The 20237-nt window shown below is 41.7% G+C and overlaps 1 protein-coding gene across 1 annotated transcript in view; it reads left to right on the forward strand.

The window, feature by feature from the left end:
- Positions 1 to 454: 454 nt before the first annotated feature.
- EEFSEC (eukaryotic elongation factor, selenocysteine-tRNA specific) overlaps positions 455 to 20237 on the forward strand; it is a 364013-nt gene continuing 344230 nt past the window's right edge. Inside the window, exon 1 of the mRNA XM_044669113.1 lies at positions 455 to 815. Within this exon, the coding sequence (XP_044525048.1) occupies positions 455 to 815 (361 nt within the window). The remainder of the gene's footprint in view (positions 816 to 20237) is intronic.

Here is a 20237-nt window from a genome sequence, read left to right on the forward strand (position 1 = left end):
CCAGCTTTCTCATCTGTGAAATGGGTCTGGGGGCGCCGGCGCCCCCTCCCCCGCGCCTTTTAGTCTGTGTTGTATCTTGGGTCTCACAAACCCTGGCCATTACACTCTCCTGTCCGTCAGGGCCCAGTGCCCACGCTGTAGAGCCCGGGAAATGAATGTGGGCCAGCTTTGGCCACAGTACAACCAATTAGTGGTTAAGAGGGCAGTTTCCTCTTTAACATCCCGATCCATTAGGATAAAGCAGCCCACGGCAGCCCCCGCGGCCTGGACCGGAGACCAGCTGCCTGGCTGGCAGGCGGGCTGGGCGGGTCTGTCGCGCCGGCCCGATCTGGACGCTGGGCCCTGGGGCGGGAGGGGCGGAGGCAGGGGCGGAACGAACGTGCCGGGGCTGCGCTGCCGCGGGGCCGTTTTGCGGGTGGGACCAGGTGGTCTCCCGGGCAGCGGGGGCAGCGCCATGGCCGGCCGGCGGGTGAACGTGAACGTGGGCGTTCTGGGCCACATCGACAGTGGCAAGACGGCCCTGGCGCGGGCGCTGAGCACCACGGCATCCACGGCCGCCTTCGACAAGCAGCCGCAGAGCCGCGAGCGCGGTATCACCCTTGACCTGGGCTTCTCGTGCTTCTCGGTGCCGCTCCCGGCGCGACTGCAGCCGGGGCTGCCCCCACGCCCGCCCCCGGGGATCGCGCCACCTGCTGCCGAAGCCGCCGCCACCTCCGCCACCGCCGAGACCCAGACCGAGGCCGAGGCCGGGCTGTTGCAGTTCACGCTGGTGGACTGCCCGGGGCACGCCTCCCTCATCCGCACCATCATCGGCGGTAAGGGCGCGGGGCGGGGCCGGGCCGGGCCGGCTGGCGGGCGGGCGCGCGGGGGGGGGGGAGGGGGGGGGAGGCCCGCTCAGACCCTGAGCAAGCAGGGGGAAGGAGCGGAGCCAAGGAGGCCAGGCCCAGGAGCTGGGTTCAAATCCTGCCGCTTGCTGGGGGCAGGGCGAGGGCTCCGGGACCTTCCGGTCTGGTCCGCCCCTGATCAGACTGAAAAATGGACACCCCACACGATTGCCCAAGAAGTCGGTGCTGTAATTTCCCTTTTTTACAGAGGAAAAAATAGAGGACAATCAAAGTGAAGTGACTCACCCAGGGTCACACAGTTCAGAAAGGGTCCCCAGCTGGATTTGAACTCAGATCTTCTCAGTTCCAGGGCCAGCAGTGCTATTCGTCCTGCTACCCAGCTGCCCTCTACCATAGCACAGCACACCTTAATCCGTGATAATTTAACATCTTAACTTATAACATGTAAGAACATAGAACACAGCAGGGCACAATGCAAGGGTAACAACAGAGAACAAACTGGGTGTTGTTGTCATCACATGGCAGAGCATGGCCGCCTGTCAGAACATAGAACAGCACAACACACTGTACAGTCTGGCAGCCAAAAACCAGTCCCATACCGTATTGGCCAGTGCACTAGAACATGCAGGACAGATCCTGCGCAGAGCAAAATGGGTCCAATCTGACATCATGCCGTAGAGTGTGGCTGGCACGTGCTGGGATACAGAACACGTGACCTCGGCATCTGTATCACGTGACCTGCCACGCTGTGCCGGAGCAAAGCACGCACATGCCACAACATACACTCATTACACTGCAGGATACCAGATCATAACATATAACATATACCGTGGCATAGCATAACCACATAAGATGCCACAGCCTGTCACATCAGACATACCACGCCATGAGTGCAAGCTCTGCAAGCTTTGAAGGCTTCCACAGAAAAGGGTGCCCTCTTTGTTGTCCCCTGTGGCCATGGACAAGCCCTTTCTCCCAATGGGGCCTCGGGGTTCAGACTTTTCCTGCCAGGGATCACAGGCTTCTCAGTCTAGTGCTGACTACCTGAATATTTCCCTTCTCCCTCTGATTTATAGAGTAGGAAACTGAGGCACAGTGCAGTTAAGAGAGGACAGGTAGACCCTACCAGGAGGGACCTCCAGTCCTCCATCTCCAGAGCTAGCCTGCTTCCACTGGAGCCCAGCTGCCTCCCGTGATCTTCAGGGAATCATTCCATGTCCCAGGGCTTCGGTTCCCTCATCTCTACAGTGAGGAAGGATGGGGTAGTGGCTTTATTGACTCTGGAATTGGAATCAGAGTCTGGTTGGACTCTGGGCTTTGTCTGTAGCTGGGTGAACTTTGAACAAAATGTTTCATCTCTTTCAGCCTCTGTGTCTTCTGGCTTCCTGGGAAGGAATATGCTATAGAAATGGAAGTTATATCCCCCATAATTAGGCGACTCCCTTCTGCCACTTCTGTTCTTTGGTTTATAGAATCAACAAATGTTTTTTAATGCCTTCTGTGCTTGAGGCACTGTTCTGTATGCCTTAAATACACATATAAAAGGGACCCAGTTCCTGCCCTCAAGGAGCTTCTTATACTCACAGACAAGTAAATACAGGCTATATGTTCATCTGTGTACATGCATATAATGTGAACACCTGTTGATGGAGGTGGAAAGGTCTCTCAGAGGTGGCGGTCCCCGAGTTGAGCTGCACAAGTCAGGAGCCCGGGATTCAAGTTTAGCCTCTAATCCTTAACATACCAGCTGTGTGATTTTGGGCAAGACACTTGCCTTCTATGGGCCCCAGGGCCCCCATCTGTAAAACGAGAGGTTTGGAGTAGCTGGCCTTAGAGGCCCCTTCTAGCTCTAGCTCTCTTTGATCATCAGGGAACTGGAGTCAGGACAGACCTGGGTTTCAGCAGCGTTTCTGACTCTTGATATCTGTGTGACTGGGAATAAGCTATTTTCTTGATTCACAAATGAAATACTTGTACTTCAGGAGGTCTGCAAGTGTTTGACTGGTATATCCAATGACCATTATTATTGTTAGAGATCACTTAGTCCAATTCCTTCATTTAGCAGGACCAACTGCTTTAAGAGACAAATGACTTAATTCATTGGGTGAGCTAGGAGTTCTGACTCAGTGTGGTGGTGAGCTGTTTTCCACTCTGAGCTGTAGTAATATCTCTTGTGGGGACAGAGGCTGGCTAGAGCTGAATTCAGTGAGGGAGTTGGAGTGTTTGGTTAATGCCAGTGTATTCATAGGTGCTTAATCGGCTGTGTGGTTTGGAAAGGATGAACTAATAATTAACTGTACCATAAGGCAGGAGGTTTAACAATCCCCCATTTATTCCCTTTACTTAAGGAAGTACAAAGAAAAGGTTAGGGAAGGCTCTATCTCACTTACTTTCTTTTATCATCATTGACCAGGAGTCAAACCAGAAGTTGATGGGTCCCTTTTAGCCTGATCTTCCATTCCATAGCATTTTGGAGTTCCTGCCTTCATCCCAAGCAGTGGGATGAGAACAAGGTCTAAAAGAGAGAGCTCAGGCTAGTGAAGAGAACAGGAGAACTAGGCTTTAGGCCCTGCTTTGACAAGTTACTTAGAACCTTTAGTTTTGTCTTCTGGCTTTTGGGGATTGACTAGATACCTACTTTGCAGGGTTATGGAGAGGGTCATGTAGGTGAAAATGCTTTGGAATTGTAAAACTGTATCAGGATGCAAGGTGACTAGAAGATAAATGCTATTCATTTGGGGATATGGCTTATATACAAATATGAAATGGTTAGATAGTAACGTCTAAGCAAGTGTATAGTAATGGTATCTGTCACATAAGTAGATGTGGGAGAGTAAGAGATCAGCCTGTAGTAGCTTTAGTCTGGAAGGCTTTGCAGAGGAGGGAAGCACAGGCTCCACCTAGCAGAGAGGTAATTGGTGGCCTTAGCAATGGCCTGGAGACAAAGTAGTAGCCAGTTCAGCATTCTCTGCACTACTCCTGTACTACAGGTTAGGACTCATTACAGTGAGTACAGATATGATGAAACTTGGGGAAAGGAAGAAGATTTCCAAGCCTTGACTGACCCATTTATTTCAAGCAAAAGTCGTTGCAACAAGATTTCATGTCCACAGATGAATTTGAACATTTTATCATGTAATATTCTTAAATCTCTTTCCCTTGTGTTCACACTAGATTCCCATAATTCAGGTCCATATCATCCCTTGGCTGTTGGCATAGTCTTTTGCCTGGTCTCCTTTCCTCCTTCTCTAGTTCATCCCTTGAGGACCTGTGAAGGGATCTTCCCTTTTCATGGACCAGGGCAGCTACTTCCTTGTTCTTAGTCTCTCCTCAACTCTCCATATCATCTAGTCGAGAGACCACTGGTTTGATTGTTAGTGGACCTTGTTACTTAGTCCTACCTCTGACACCTTACATTGACTGTGTGAGAACTGGCTGGTTCTGTACTTTTTGTTGAGTTTCTTCATCTGGGAAATAAACAAAATACTTGGACTGCCTATTTCATGGCTTTTGAAGAAATTTGCTGAATACTACAAAATACAACGCAAGTGTGAGCTATTGTTAGGATTTCCTAAATAAACACAAACTATCTTGTTTGGCATTTAAGGCTCTTTATAATTGGGCTTTTCCTGAAGTTTCCAGCCTTATCTTCTATCACTTCCTTTCAAGCTCCTGAGTTCTGGTCAGACTGAGCTTATTGCCAATTCTTTTTTTAAAAAATTTATTCTAGCCTCTTACCAACCATGCGCTTGCTGTCTTAGGTTTGGAATGGATTCAGTTTAACAAACATTTACTAAAGTCCCTGATGATGGTGATGATAGCTGATGTTTATGAAATGCTTGAAGCTTTGCAAGGCACTTTGTAAAGGTTCAGATCTTGCCTTTAACACTTAATACCTGTGTGGCCCTGAGCAAGTCATTCATCTACCTTAGGCTTCAGTTTCTTCATCTGTAACTGGATTAGATGCCTCCAGCTCTAGGTCTGTGATCCTTCGACCTTACCCTTCCATTTGTTCTTTAGCCAGCTTTGTGAGATAGGTGCTATGAATGTTATTATCCCCATTTTTAGTAGAGGAGAAAATGAACTCAAGAGATGGTAAGTGATGTATCAATGATCACACAGATATTAACTGTCAGTGGAAGAATTCCAGTTCAGATCTTTCCTCAGTACCACAATGGTTCCATACTATGTATAAAACTCTGTTCTAGGTTCTAAATTATGCATGAAGATCAAATCTTATTTTTTCTAAAGCCTTTAGTGTGGTGAGGGGATATGACATATACAAATAACAATACAGAAATCCTACTCTTCTAATATCTTTTTTGAAATCTTCCTTCTTCTGGGAGCACAGGATTAAATAAACATCTAGTACCCACTATGTTAGGCACTGTCCTTTTACAAATATTACAAATCTCATTTGATCCTCACAACCCTGCCAGGTAGGTGTAATTATTATCCCCATTTTACAATTGAGGAAACTCATACTAACAGTTGTTAAATGACTTGCCTGGGATCACTTATGCAGATAATATCTGAGGCTGGATTTGAACTCAGGCCTTCCTGACTCCAGTTATAGTGTCACCACTACAATACCAGTCGTCAAGATCTACCTCAACTGCCAACTCCCCTTCCTTGATACTTTAAATATCTCCCTCCTCCAGTTTCTCATACCACTCAGCCTTCTCTTAGGTACTTGTAATCTAACTTGTATTTTAGTGATTTGTTTGTGCCCTTTCCCTTTTTACTAGATTGTTAGCTCCCCGTGGGGCTAAGAGGCTTTTTCACTTTTGTGTCTTCCACAGTTCCTGGGACAGGGCAGGGCATGTATCAGTAGTCACATTTTTTTTTTTTTTGGTCCAATTGGATTGCAATGGTGTTTAACCTGTAGCACTTTTTTAAAAGGAACAGATTCTTCCTATTGCCAAAATGTTCTGCTCATGAATTCATCTTGATTTTTTTTTTTTTTTTTTTTTGCTTCTCTATGGTGATATATCATGAGAGACTTTCTATTCAGATTAGATTTTAGTATATGGTCTGGTTGAACTGGGATTGTTGCACTATGTGCATTTTCTCTGCTTTTCCTTAAGTAGGTTAATTTTCTGTCTTCCTTTTCAGGGAAATGGTTGAAAAGCTGAAAATTCCCTTTATACTTTTTAGTTATCCACAGTATTGGAGGAATTTCAAGAGAACTTAGGTAAATTAAATATTGTAGTAATTCCAAACCTCTTGATAAACATTAACTTCTTGAAATTCTGAACTTTTAAAGGGACAATAAAAGCTCAAATTTGAGTGTATGGGTTTGAAGAAATAAGGATAATCAATTGTTTTTTCTTCTTCTTTTTTTTTAAACCCTTCCCTTCCATCTTAGAATCAATACTATGTATTGGTTCTAAGGCAGAAAAGCTGTAAAGGCTAATGAGGGTTAAGTGACTTGCCCAGGGTCACACAGCTAGAAGGTATCTGAGGTCAAATTTGAACCCAAGATCTCCCATCTCTGGGCTTGGCTTTCAATCCACTGAGCCACCCAGCTGCCCCCAATTCTGTTTTTTGTTTTTGTTTTTGTTGTTACCATACATGCTGTATTTGTACATGAAATGGTGCTCCTGAGGCTTTTCCCAGTAGTGGGTCAGAATTCCTACTGACCCAGACATACTCTTTCACCGGATCTCCCTTGTAACATGTTTACAAAATTGACTGATTTGGGAGAGGAGTGCTTTCTCACTCTTTGTAGAATAGAGGAAAAACTACTGTTAACAAATTATGGCATCTCAGCAGCTTCCAGCTTAACAACTGAAAATTCATACATTTCTCAAGCATCCCATCCAGCATCAGTTTCCTTTAGAGCAAGGGCTTTTAACCTGAGATCTGTGAACTTTTTTTTAAACCTTTACTTTTTGTTATAGTAACAACTCTTAAGACAGAAAAGCAAGGGCTAAGTGACTTGCCCAGGGTCACTTAGCTAGGAAGTGTCTGGGATCAGATTTGAATCCAGATCCTCCCAACTCCAGGCCTGGTGCTCTATCCACTGTCCTGCCTATTAGCCCTCAAACTTTTTTTTCTTTTAAACATTTTGATAAGTGTATTTCAATGCAAGATTTTGTTTTATACATTTAAGAACATGATTCTGAGCAGAGTTCCATAGGCTTCACCAGACTACTCAAGGGAGCCATGATACAGAAAGGTTAAAATACTCAGTTTGAGTGATTTTTCTATGGAGCAATCTTTGGGAACCTTGTGAGATGATAAAACTTACCTAAAAAGGCTTCCAGAGCAGATTATCTAAAATATTATGTAATTAGAAAGTCTTATCCTTGTTGTTGCATGAGAGGCGGCTGTGGAAAAATGGAAGAGAGATTGCATAAGAAGACATGAGACCTAGTCTTGGCCTTGGTACCTATTAGAGTTTTGATCTTAAGTTACTTCCTTTCTTTGGATCTCAGTTTTCCTCTCTGCAAAATGAGTGGAGTGGTTGAGATGGTCTCTGAGGCCCATTCTTGCTGTAAATTCTAATGTATCTTTGATACATTTATTCTATCTTAAAATTAAAACTATATTTATGAAATAAAAAAAACATAAAGCATTTTAATAAAAACAGATACATTTTTTTTAACATCGACAGCCATCAATTTTTTTTAACCTACCTAGAATTTACAGGGAATATTTTTGGCTGAAAATTTAGCACTAATTCGTGGAGAATGAAAATAGTAATTCTTCTAATTAGCATGGCCTTGATCTATTTGATTTCTATTTGATTTATTTTAGAGTATACATTTTTAAAGGTTGTAGCTTTGAAAAGTTTTCTATTTGATTTATTTTAGAGTATACATTTTTAAAGGTTGTAGCTTTAAAAAGTTTTTGTAATGAACAATCTAAACACTCAGGTTGGGGTGAGGGATTTAGTCATTCTTAATTTGACTCCAGCTGGGAAGAAGAGGTTCAAAACTCTGTTATCTTGGCCTTGAAATTGACAGCCTTTTGGTGGCTGCAGGGCTAAAACAGCTGATTTTGGATCTTTTGTTCTTATTGTTAATGAACAGCACACCTGCCTGCTAGCCACGGTTTTCCCAAGTAGGAGCCTCTCTCTACCTCCTGCTTTACCTTCCCCCTAGTTAGAGCACTCTCTGGACATGGGCAGAAGCCCCTGAGCATAAACCCATGGGAGGAGATGAAATCTACAAAAAGGTACATTAGTCTAATCCTGTGGTCCTGCTTAGAGGAAAAATAAGTAAATATATCAGAGATTTTAAATGATTTTGGGAGGGAGTTTACTTTGCTTTTACTGAATAACTGAAACCCTTTACATTAGCATTGGAAAAGCACCTGTCCAATCAGATCATGGAGTATGTCCTGTTAATGGCCAGTTGTTCGTCTTCCAGGTATCATTATGACTTAGACAAAATCTTGTTTAACTGAGTTCATTTTATTCCTCAAAGATTGCTCTTTTATTCCCTTCTTTAACTCATATGGTACACAGCTCTGAGGTCTGCTGACAAAGCTTTGTAGGGGAGAAGGAATGATGAAGCTTTTGGTCACTGTAAAGCAAAGATTTGCAGTTCAAAACAGCTGAAATCCCTAATGCTGAATAACTCCCAGGTCTTTGTTTTGTATGTGTAAAAGGGAGAGTTGTTCAGTTATTTCATATTCTTTGTGACTCATTTGAGCTTTTCTTGGCAAAGGTACTCAAATGGCTTGCCATTTCCTTCTCTTGCTTATTTTACAGATGAGGAAATCAAGGCAAACAAGGTTAAGTGATTTGTTCAGGGTCATACATCTAGTACGTCAGATTTGAACTTAGAAAGATGAATCATCTGACTGCAGGCTCAGGGCACTATCCTCTGCACCACTTAGCTGTGTTCCTTTCTGATAATCAGCACAATTGTAAGAACTATACTATAGAGTGGGTCATTTGAAGATTATCCATCAAATACTCTTTTTCATGAGACTTTGTGTCAGAAAATAATAAAATGTATTTGATATTCAATTATAGCATACATGGGAATTTGTCTTAAGATAAGGAGATACTTTAAAAAAATGATGTCAGAGCATTGAAGTTGGACTGCCTTTGGCCATCTTGAAATTTCTCTCCCTCAGAAGAGGAAACTGAGGCTTCTATAGGGGAAGACCCCGAGCTAATGAAGTATAGTTCTGTTGACTCTCAGGCATTGCTCATTACTATATCCTCCACATTCAGACCTATTAACCTCTCTGTTTCTCCCAGCCCTAAGATACATGGCCCAGTATTTCCATCTGGGGACATATGGGCCTGGTCTCATTCAAGGACACATACTTCACTTCCCTTAGAGATCTGCTGCTTTAGAGTTCCACCTCCTAGTGAAGGGAGGACTTTAATTTTTCCTTATGTTACTCCTTACTAAATCTCATTACTGTCAATAGGAGTTATGTGTGCAGTAGAAAGTAGATGTTTTTCATGTTTAACTGAAAGTTCCATCCCTTTCTGTAGTGCCATGTCAGACTTGAAAGTGGTCTTGGTTTCCTTAGAAGTTTGTTGCCTTTTGGTTGTCACTAGGTTCCAGAATTCATTTTGTTTGCATGCATATAGCTTTTTCTGGTGCAGGGCAGTGGATGACCTTGCTATACTTTTGATGACATTTCCTGAACAGGACCTCATTGGAGCTGAAACCCTCGGTTTAAATTAATGCAGAATATTTGAGCAGGAACCCAAACAGAAGAAAAATGAAAGCAGGTAGTCATATTTCATTCTGTTTGGGTACATTTTTCTTCTTATGGGGCTTGCCCTTGAGAACAAAACATATCAAGTGTTAAATCAAAGAATTTTTTTAGAGTCATGCTATGAATAGAAAATAATGCAAAGATGTTTGCTGTTTTTGAGGCTGGGTGTTTAGCTGGAAGGTTAGAATCAAAGTCAGAAGGAAATCAGAAATAGCTTTTTAAACCATAATAATACCAATTACATTGAAAGTTTTCATTTTAACACCAACTTTGCTTTATCCTTTACATTTCTTGAATTGTACACAAGCCTTAAGCCTACCTTTTCCAGGATACAATAACATTTGCTCAAGCATTCTTGAGAGTTACAGATAGTTCTTATTTTGTCTAAAATTGATATTATACAAATTTGACTTTATGTAAAGAATTAGGAAAGAAATATGCATTCCCCAAAAAGCACCTATGTTAACTTTACTGACAGTATTATGCTTGCTCTCTCTCTCTCTCTCTCTCTCTCTCTCTCTCTCTCTCTCTCTCTCCCACTGTCCCACTCTCCCTTTCCCTCCCTCTTCTTTTGCCCTTTCACTCAACGCTCTGTGATTTCCTATCCCACAAAAAAAACCCCTAAAATAAAAATCTCCAAGTAAAAGCAGAACATACAATGCCAAGAAACTGCCATTGCCACCATGGTTGAATAGGGAACTTAGCTTGAGATGTCCAGTGTGTACCCCTTCTTCCCCCCATGTGCATTTCTCTAACTTGTGTGTGTGTCTTTCTTCTGTCCTTCCAAGTTCCATGTGACTGACCCTGGTTCTGGCTTATTTGTCTTCCTGTTTTTTTTCTCTGGCCCTTGCCCCAGACCCCTCCGTGTTTTTGAACTATGTCCCAGCCCTCTCCCTCCATTGGTCCCTTTCCTGTCTTCCTCTTCTTCCTTCCCCACTTCTGTGAGCAAATTCACTTTTTATATAGAGGTCTCTAGTACAATTTACTTACATAAAGTGAGAATAGTCTGTATGTACAAATGATCTCTTTCTCCCTTCCTTCCCTCTCTCCTAGCTAACATCAAACCTTGAGGTGAATGATTTCTATTTACGGGTTTCTCTTTACCAAATTTGGTCTATGATTTGATTAAAACAGTGACATTTGTAGTCAGCTATGGCTTTCCTGTTCTTGATGCCCATATAGTTGTGGTGATAAGGTATAGTATTCATCTCCAAAGTTGTCTGGGTGACTTGAATGGATAGCATAATCTTTGCCTTTGTAGGCAGGGTGTGGAGTCTTGTTTTCTTCTTTCCACTCTGGACTTGGACCTCAGATCTTACTTGACTGTGCAGCTGGTAGGGGAATTGCCACTTAAGGTAATGTAATTCTTGCCAAACACTTTATGATACATTCTCTACTCTTACAGAATTGATCTCTGCACAGTCATTGTTTTGAGAAAAGAATAGAGGTCAATCTCTTGTGAACAGTAGTGATTGTTGTTCTTTCCACAGCTCTGGGTGTTTTGCTGTGAAATTAGAGGGCTTAGATTGGAATCCTGACTCTGTTCCTTACTATTTGTGTGCTCTTGGACAAGCAACAATGTTTGGACTCAGTATGACCTTTCCATTGCTTACCAGCCATGTCACATTGGACAAGTCATTTAACTTCTTAACTTTAAAATGGAGAGAACCAATCTCACAGAGATATTTTGAGGATGAAATGATATAAAGACTTTGTAAATCTGAAAATGCTGTTTATGTGTAGGCTAGTTATTTCAGTAAGTATCTCTGTAAAATCAAGAGGTTGGACTAGATGCTTTCCGAGGTTCCTTCCAGCTGCCAAGATGATGAGTTTCCTTGATAGCTCTGAGTTACTAGTAAGTTCAGAAAAGATCAGGACATAATCAGGTCTCTTTGGACCTGTAATTTGTTTGCTCCTTTAAAAGATGGGCAAGCCTTTCTAATGAAAAATTATTTATTAAGCCCTTACTCTATGGTAAAAGAATTGTGTTAAGCCTTAGGGACACAAATAGAAAAGCAGAGAAAGTCCCTGCCATCAAAGATCTCTCATTCTAATGGGAAAGACAACACATTCAGGAGGTCAGGAGGTACTAGTTACCAGTCAGGTGGAAAGGCTCCTTGAACTTTAAAGTGCAGGGGCAAAAGCACATACAAACTGTGAGAAAGGGAGAGGAAGGGATGAGAAGATTTAATTCTGGGGAGAACTGGAAATGGATGAGCCCGTGGCTTGGTCCAACAAATACCATCTGACCTTTTGGTCCATTCCTGCTTTCCTGGACTTTGAAACTGTATCAGCATCATAAGGAAAACTCTGGCTTCTACTTCTGTTATATTTTCAATTAGGTTATTTTGTTTGTTTTTTTACTTGTCAATTTCACTTTCTTATATCTTGAGATTATTAGCCCAGCATTGCTTCAGAGTTTTCTTTGTTGGATGGATGATGAGAGAGGTGAGTGGAACAGTTAATGGCAGCGATTCCTCCTTGGCAGAAGAAAAAACAACTTTTTCTCCTTGAGGAACTTGACTTTACCTCTTTTCCTATCTCTTGTGTTATGATGGTGATGCTTCTCTTGCTTTGGTGCCTTCAGGAAGACTAAAGTAATTTCTTTTCCTAACCTACTTCCTGAGGATGTTTATTTAGGAGCACACACACAGGTGTTACCTAAAGATAAACCTAACATTTTTTCCTTTTAAAATTGTTACCTGAACTTTTAGAGTTGTCTCAGGCTGCCTTAAGAAGTTGCTTTATCTGGTTCTATCAACTTCCTGGACCTTTAGCACAACTTTATTCCAGAGAACTTGGAGTTACTCAAAGCTTAGGTTCGATGCTCAAGGTCATATGTGCTAGTGTCCTGATCTTCAGACACCCCCTTCCCGCACCCTTTTAAAGAAAATTGCTTCTCTTGTAGTTATCATATCTGCATAAACTTAATAGCCATTATTAGGGACTCGAAATAACTCTTGAATTTTCTCTTATTTAGCAGTTCAAATTCATTATTCCATTAGATCCTTAGAACAAGCCTTTGAAGTAGAAGTAGAAGTATTACTTCAGTTTTTATACAGAACAGTTAGTGATTTCCCCAATTTTACATAGTTTATAAAGGAGAGAGTCAAGAACTAAAACTTAGGTCTTTTGATTTATAATCTAACGGTCTTTCTTTTCCACTGTGCTGGAATATTGCTTATTTACCAAATTGACCCTGTGAACTCTATGAGGATGAGCCAGGGGGACTTGAGGAAAGAAATGGAAATTCATCTTGGATGTTTAAGACAGGGTCAGACCTGATACTGAGATAGGGCCAGAACACTTCTCTTCTACAGCAGTTAAGTAATGATGGTTTGGTCAGGCATATGCTATAGGCCAAGAATAGAGTTTCTGATTTGGTCCATTAACTGAGGGAAAAAATAATTTTAGAGCCTTAGGCAAATATTTCACAAACTTAAAGCAATATATAAATGGAATCGTTAGTGTTATAAACCATCAAAGAGGATGGAAAAATCCAGAGATTACATGCTGGTTGCCAAGTCAGTGTGAAAATTGCCATTGTTTCTACTTTTACAACATTTGAATACGTTATATTGGAGTTAGGGGATGTGTATTAACAATGAAAAAGTTAACCCAAGAAAACTATAGGCTGGTTCTGTCTCTTTGAATCACAGGTTTTCTACTCCTGCCTTGGGTCTTGGTATGGGTTGTCAGCTTTCTGGGATTATAGCAAAATAACCATCATCATCTTGAGAAATTCTAGACTAGGAGTCATCTTCCACCTTCAGCACACTTACCTCCAGCAGCGTCTTGAACCGCTCCAAACGGGGTTCAGCCTCAGGGGAAGTTTGCCTGCTGAGAGGTTAGACAAGTTAATCTTCCAATAGAAATTCAATCCTTAGATTTCATTTTAAGGCCACTTTGCCATAGCAAAGTAGTTTAACCAGTAGCAGATTTCTGACTCACTGATGGTTAATTTCATGCCCTACAGAGGGTCAGCACACTAATACCGGAGTACATGGTGACCTCAGAGGAGCTCACCCCCCACACAGCCACTGCTTTTGTGTGCTTTTAGAGAATCTGTTTCTAAACATTCTTAATCAAGTTGATTTCAAAATGAAACAACTTTTCAAAGAACATTGAAAAAAAAGATATAAAATTCAGCCCCTTCCCCCTAAACTCGTTTCCCCCCCTTTGCTCCATGAAGTTCAAAGGGCCATTCTGTATGGGGGGTTTTATGCTGGGAATCTTCAGCTTGACCTTGGTTGTTGGAGGAAATTTGAAGACACTTGTAGCTGAGTAATTCTTTTGCCTCTGTGAACCTTTAACCCCACAGCTTCAGAATCCCTGCTTCATTGTCACCTTTGGTTGCCATTCTTGCTTTCAAAGGGCATTGTCTTGTGTGTCTGTTTCCACTTTGCTACTGGAGGTCTTTTAAGTAAGGCCATTAATTCAGACCTGATACTGAGATAGGCCCAGAACTTTTGAACTTGTACAAGAGCTTCAGGATCAGGAAATGAGCATGACACAAGCCCGTTGCATTGATTAAATTCAACATACACTTATTAAGGTCCTACTATATGCGTGGCCCTGGAATTACAAAGATGAAAACCATTATGACCCTTGCTTTCAGTCAGTAAACATTTAGTAAGCTCCTACTCTGTGCCAGGCACTGGGCTAGGTGCTGGGGGTATAAAGAAAGACAAAAGACAGTCCCGGCTCTCAAGAAGTTCTCAGTCTAATGGCAGGAACTATATGAAGACAACTATGTAAAATAGATGTGGATATAAAGGATATAGCTGTTGGCAATTAGGTGGAACAGTGGATAAAGTGCCAGGCCTGAAGCCAGGAAGACTGAGCTGTGAGTTCAAATGTACCTTAGATACTTTCTAGTTACATGACCCTGGGCAAGTCACTTAACCCTGTTTGCCTCAGTTTCCGCATCTGTTAAATGAGCTAGAGAAAGGAATGATAAACCCCTCTAGGGTCTTTGCCAAGACAAACTCAAATGGGGTTATGAAGAGTCAGACATGACTGAAACTATTGAACATCAAGAACAAGATATGCAGTTTGAGATGTGAACCTGTAGGTTAGAAGAGAGGTTAATATCCTGGATAATTAGATTGAGAATAGTCAGCATTGAGATAATAACCGATTCCATAGGAGCCGATGAAGTGAAATAGCATAGAGAGGAAAGAGAAGAGTACCCAGGACAGAGCCCTGGACAATACCTGCAATTAATAGGCATGACCTGGGTTAAGATCTGGCAAATGAGTCTGAGAAGGGCATTCAGACATGTAGGAAGACAGTCAGGATAGAGCAGAGAAGAGAAAGGCAAGAAAAAGAGAGTAACGGACAGAATCAGTGGCTGCAACGAGTTCAAGAAAGACAAGGATTGAAAAACAGTCATTAGATATGGCAATTTCGAGAGCATTGGTAATTTTGTAGAGAGTAGTTTTGGTTGAATGATGAGGTCAGAAGTCAGACTTCAGAGAGTTATGGAGAGGAAAGGAAGTGGAGACATCGATTACAGACAGCCTTCTCAAGATTAGCCCAAAAGGGAAAAAGATTTGGGATAATAGTGGAGAAGGATGGATCAAGTGAGGGCTTTTTTGTGTTTGGGGAGAGAATATAGACCTATTTGTCTATAGTTGTAGGCAGTAGGGAAGCAGCCATTAGATATGGAGAGACAAAAGAAATGAGAGAGGCAGCAGTCTGCTAGAGAAGATGGGATCATTTTTACCCGTAGAGGGATTTTCTTTAGAGAAAGGGTCCTCATGTAAAATAGCAGTGAAGGAGAAGACAGTGGCAGCAGGCATCTGGTGATGGGAGATGAAGAAGAGAGAAGAGAGAGCTCTTAGAGAATGGTCTGAAATTTTTATTTTTTTTTAGTGAAATATGAGACAAGGTTTTCAACTAAGAGGGTGGAGGATTAGAGGAGGAACCATGGGAGGTTTGAAAAAATATGAAAAGGCCTGGAAGAGTTGCTGTGGTGAATGGGAGCAGTGATGGAATGGCATTTCTCCTCTTCTCTGGAAGGAAAGAGGCCAGTGCTTGGTGGAGTGATGTTTCTTTTCCTACAGAAGGCAGGAGAGTAGGCAAGAGACCTGGCACTATGGAATGGTGTTTTCTCTCCTTTCTCCAAAGGCAGGAGACTAGGGATGAGTTTCTCAAGAAATTTGCAGTCTAATAAGGATTTATGGCATGTTTATGAAGCATGTTATTAGAATGGCAAAACAGAAGTATTATAAGAAAGTTTGAGGTTATATGGTTAGTGCATGCTTTATAGAGGAAGGGGCACTTGTAGTGGGTCTAGAAGGAAGCAGAAGGATTTCAACAGTGTGAATGTGGAAGGAATACTTTCATGTACAAGTTGGGAAGGACAAAGAGGGGGATGGCTGCATGGACATGAATGATGAATGTGGGGCCAAAAACACCCCACAAGATAATTAATTCCAATAGCGCAAATAAAGACAATATTAGTGACAAAACTGAGACTAAATACAATGTATAAGTTAAAAGGACACATCTTTCCTTTCTACCAATCACAATCATGTTATTAAAAAATCCTGCTAAACTCAGTGTCTTTTACTTGTTGGGAAGTGTATATTATCAAAAGTATATAAAAATATCTGGAGGCGAGAAAGGATAAGACTTAAGATTAAGTAAGTCAATAGTTTAGTTGTTGCTTCAAGTTGAGGTGTCAAATACACAGCCCATAACACTCCTGACTGCATGGGAAATATTTCACAAAATAAATAAAAATACAAAAATATAAATAATGTTACGTTAAAAACTAAGTCAATATAGAGCCCATGGGGATTCTTATTTTTGGTTTAGCGACTCCCATTTCTATTTGAGTTGGGCACCTTTGGCTTATAGATATGAAGCGGAATACTGTACTGTAAAATCAAACTAGAAAGGGTAAATTGGAGCTGGGGTCGTGAGGGTTTTCAGTAAATGAGAAGCCAAGGAATGTGTATCTTCATACTGTAGCCAGTAGGGTGCCATCGATGATTTTTGAACAAGGACGTGACATTGCTTATGTCCATGCATTGGGAAGATTATCTTGGCAATTGCTTAAGGAATGGTTTTAAAGGAGAGAACTTCAAGGCCAGAGATTAGTTAGGAGACTATTCTCTTAGTCCAGGTGAGCAATAAGGAGGGCCTGGACTAGGGTAGTGGTAGAGAGGAAGGATGGAATGAGAGAGATAGTATGAATGTACAATTGGTGACTTGGCAAATGATCAGTTGTGAGGAATTAGAAAGAAAGAAGAGTCAAAGATTTACTCTGAAATTTTGAGCTTTGGTAGTTGAGATGATGTTGAAATATTAGCAGAAATAAGGAAATTGAGAGAAGTGAAGTAGATTAATGGAAGGGAGTTCTCTCCCCCCCACCCATGTTCATATCATCCCATTTATATTATTTGTATCCTAGTGTGTGATTTGAGACCCCCAAAACACACCTTTGAGAAAAAAGTATTGCGCACCCAAATCGTCCCTTAGTTCATGGGACATGAGTGCCCTAGCTATACAGCATTCCAGAAATTCAAGACACTTATGAACTTGGATGGGGTACAGGTCTAAGTGAATTTAGGGTTTCAGATAGTCTTAAATAAATACAGTGTGATGCAAGAGGCTTCCAGGGTGGGGAGCATATGTATAAGCACAAGCTAGCCTAGGTATAAAGGGGCTGGTATTCCAGCTGCCCTAGGGGAGTCCTGAATTCAATGAGATAATCTCTGTGCCTGGCACATAGGAGACACTTAAAAAATACTTGTTTCCTCACTCTGAAGAGCTCTGAGCCTTCTAGTCTGCTGCTAAGTCTTGTCCCTCACCCCATTTATTGATCTCTCTTGGCCTTTCTTTCCTCTGTCTCTTTTACCCCTTTGTCCTGTCTACCCACGTTGAAAATAGCTTTGATTGTGCTTTGACAGAGGAAGTCACAAAAAACATGTGACTGGGACATAGAATACTTTAAATATGAAAGTAGAAGAATAGTTAATTCAGTTCAACAGGGGTTAAAATTATGTTTGTTAATTTACATTAAGTATACTTTATATTAAGTATAGTTACAAAGCATCATCGTGAGGCATTGGATCAAGGGAAAGTTTCCAATCAGCACAGGCTTTTTAAAAAAGTTCAACTTTTTCAGTTATCTCTTTCTCCATCTGCCCCACTTTCATCAAAAAAGAAAACAAACACAATCCTTGTAACAGACATTGGGCTTGTAAAGAATAGACTTTGTAAATGGGAGATGACTTCTTGTGCTCTATCTACATGAGCCATGACAGATGTTCAACAAAGCTGGATCATCTGAGCACTGCCTTGTTACAGAGGGATTCTAGGATGGTAGATTTAGACTGGAAAGGACTTGAGAGGGCCTTTCGTCCAGCCCTCTCATTTTACGGTGTCTTGGTTAAGGTCCCACAGGTAATACTTAGCAGAGCTGGGATCTGAACCCAGGTTCTCCGGATTCAAATCTAGTACTCTTTCTATTAGGCTTGATGACCTGATCTAGATTTTCTTTGTAATAGACACCCTCTTTTTTAGCCTTCTGATTCTGGGTAACTTAAGTTTTCAGATCCCAGCTTTCACTGCCCTAAGTTAGGGCTCATAGAGAGTACTGAGATAGGTTTGGGACCTCGTGGGTGGTTTGAGAGAAGGAGAGGACTATTGTATTAGCTCGCATTATTTGCAGTAGCTAGTCATTTATTCATTCCACTAACATTTATTTAGTAACTTATGTGTAAGGGACTGTGTTTAGGCTCTGAGCACACAAAGATAAAAAGTGAAGTAGTTCCTGTCTTTAATGTGTTTGCATAGGGGGCTGAATGGGGGAGGGAGAGATGCAACTCCCCCAACCTCCCCCCCCCCACCCCCTTAAGTCCCTGTAATATGCCAGAGAATTTAACTGATGCTAATGACTCACATTTATGTAATGTGCCTGGTGGCTGACAAAACACTTGACATACATCATGCCATTTGATCTCCACTATAATCCTGAGAGGTGGGGTGGCAATTGCTAGGATTGTATTCCAGAGGAGGTAAATGAGGGGCTGAGGAGTTAATTACCTGGTCCTGGAGCATAGAGTTGGTGTCTGAGCTGGGGCTCGAATCCACACTCCCCCACTTCATTCCACATCTAGTACCTTTCCCAACTAACACCTGCTGTTTCCTAAGGGAGCAGTGCTTCTCCTGATAACATTTAGGTGCCATTTTTATAGATTTCTGAGCACTTGTATGTGGTCATCACGTTTGGTTCTTACAAAGGTCTTGTGAGTGAAGCAGGCAGGGAATTATTATTCCTGTTTTCTTGGCTAAACATTGAGACTCATCCAAGGTTACATGGTAAGTAAGTGTGGAGTTGGGACTTGAAACTAGGTTTTTTTCAAAAGAGATTTTTTATTGATACTTTGTTTATATTGTTTTTAATCCTCAAATAGCAGCCCGCCACTTCTCTGTATCAAAGAAAAACAGTTTAGCAAAACCTGTCTATTCAGTGTTCTTTCCATGAAACCATGTTTTGTTATGTGGAAGGACATATCCTATACCTTGACTATTCTGGAATGTCTGAGGCTTATCTGGTGGGAAGTTAAGTGTGAAATTAATGCAGGTGGATGAATAATGAGACAAGATATATTTATTCTCCCTTTCTCAGAAGTCCGTTCGATGTTGTTATATCTTGGGATTAAATCAAACAGTTTATTCTGATCTAGAGTGACTGTGAGGTCTGCCCTAGACCTGGATCTTTTCAGATGTGGAGGATCCTGGGAGCTTAAGTTGGACTTAAGGTATACTCTTTTTTTTTTTTTTTTTTTTTTAAACCCCTTATTTTCTGCCCTAGTAACAATTCTAAGACAGAAGGGCCAGGGCTAGGTAAATGGGATTAAGTTATTTGCCCAGGATTACAAAGCTAGAATGTGTCAAGAAGCCAAATTTTTTAGCCTAGATCCTCTTATCTCCAAGCCTGGTGCTCTATCCTCTGTGCTACCTTGCTACCCCTTTAGGTAAACTCTTGAAGGTGATATAACGAGACTCTGGACTTATACTGTAAGAAACCCAAACTCTCTGAAGGTTTCTATTGACTAGACCTGACTTAGACCAGGACTGGACCAATGGGACTTCTTTGGACTGGGTGGATTCTTTACATCTAACCCCATCCCTAGGTCAGCCTATAACAAATCTATCTCCATGCATCCAAGAATGGATTGGGGACCAGTTACTTTGCTTTTTGCTTCTTTCAAATTTTTCCATTTTTTTAAACCCTTACCTTCCGTCTTAGAATCAATACTGTGTATTGGTTCCAAGGTAGAAGAGTGGTAAGTGTTATGCAAGGTGGAATGGGTGTTAAGTGACTTGCCCAGGGTCACACAGCTGGGAAGTGTCTGAGGCCAGATTTGAACCTAGGACCACCTGTCTCTAGGCCTGGCTCTCAATCCAATCAGCCACCCAGCTGCGCCCCCACCCCCCTCCAATTTTTCCATTCTTTAAGGCATGATGTTAAGCACTGAGGATGTAAAGAGAGGCAGAAGCATGGTCTCTGCACTCAAGAATCTCACCTTCTAATGGAAGAGACAATGTACAAATTGTAGTGCTTAAGCAATTTTTAAGTGTTATTCAGAAGGCAAAAATTTTAGGACACTTTCCTTTAACAAAATCTTTTCTGAAGTCTTGATTGAATTATATGAACTTTGTGTTTCTAAGGCATTATTG

The sequence above is a fragment of the Gracilinanus agilis genome, chromosome 1 (genome assembly GCF_016433145.1).
Source record: "Gracilinanus agilis isolate LMUSP501 chromosome 1, AgileGrace, whole genome shotgun sequence".
In the NCBI taxonomy this organism is placed as follows: Eukaryota; Metazoa; Chordata; class Mammalia; order Didelphimorphia; family Didelphidae; genus Gracilinanus; species Gracilinanus agilis.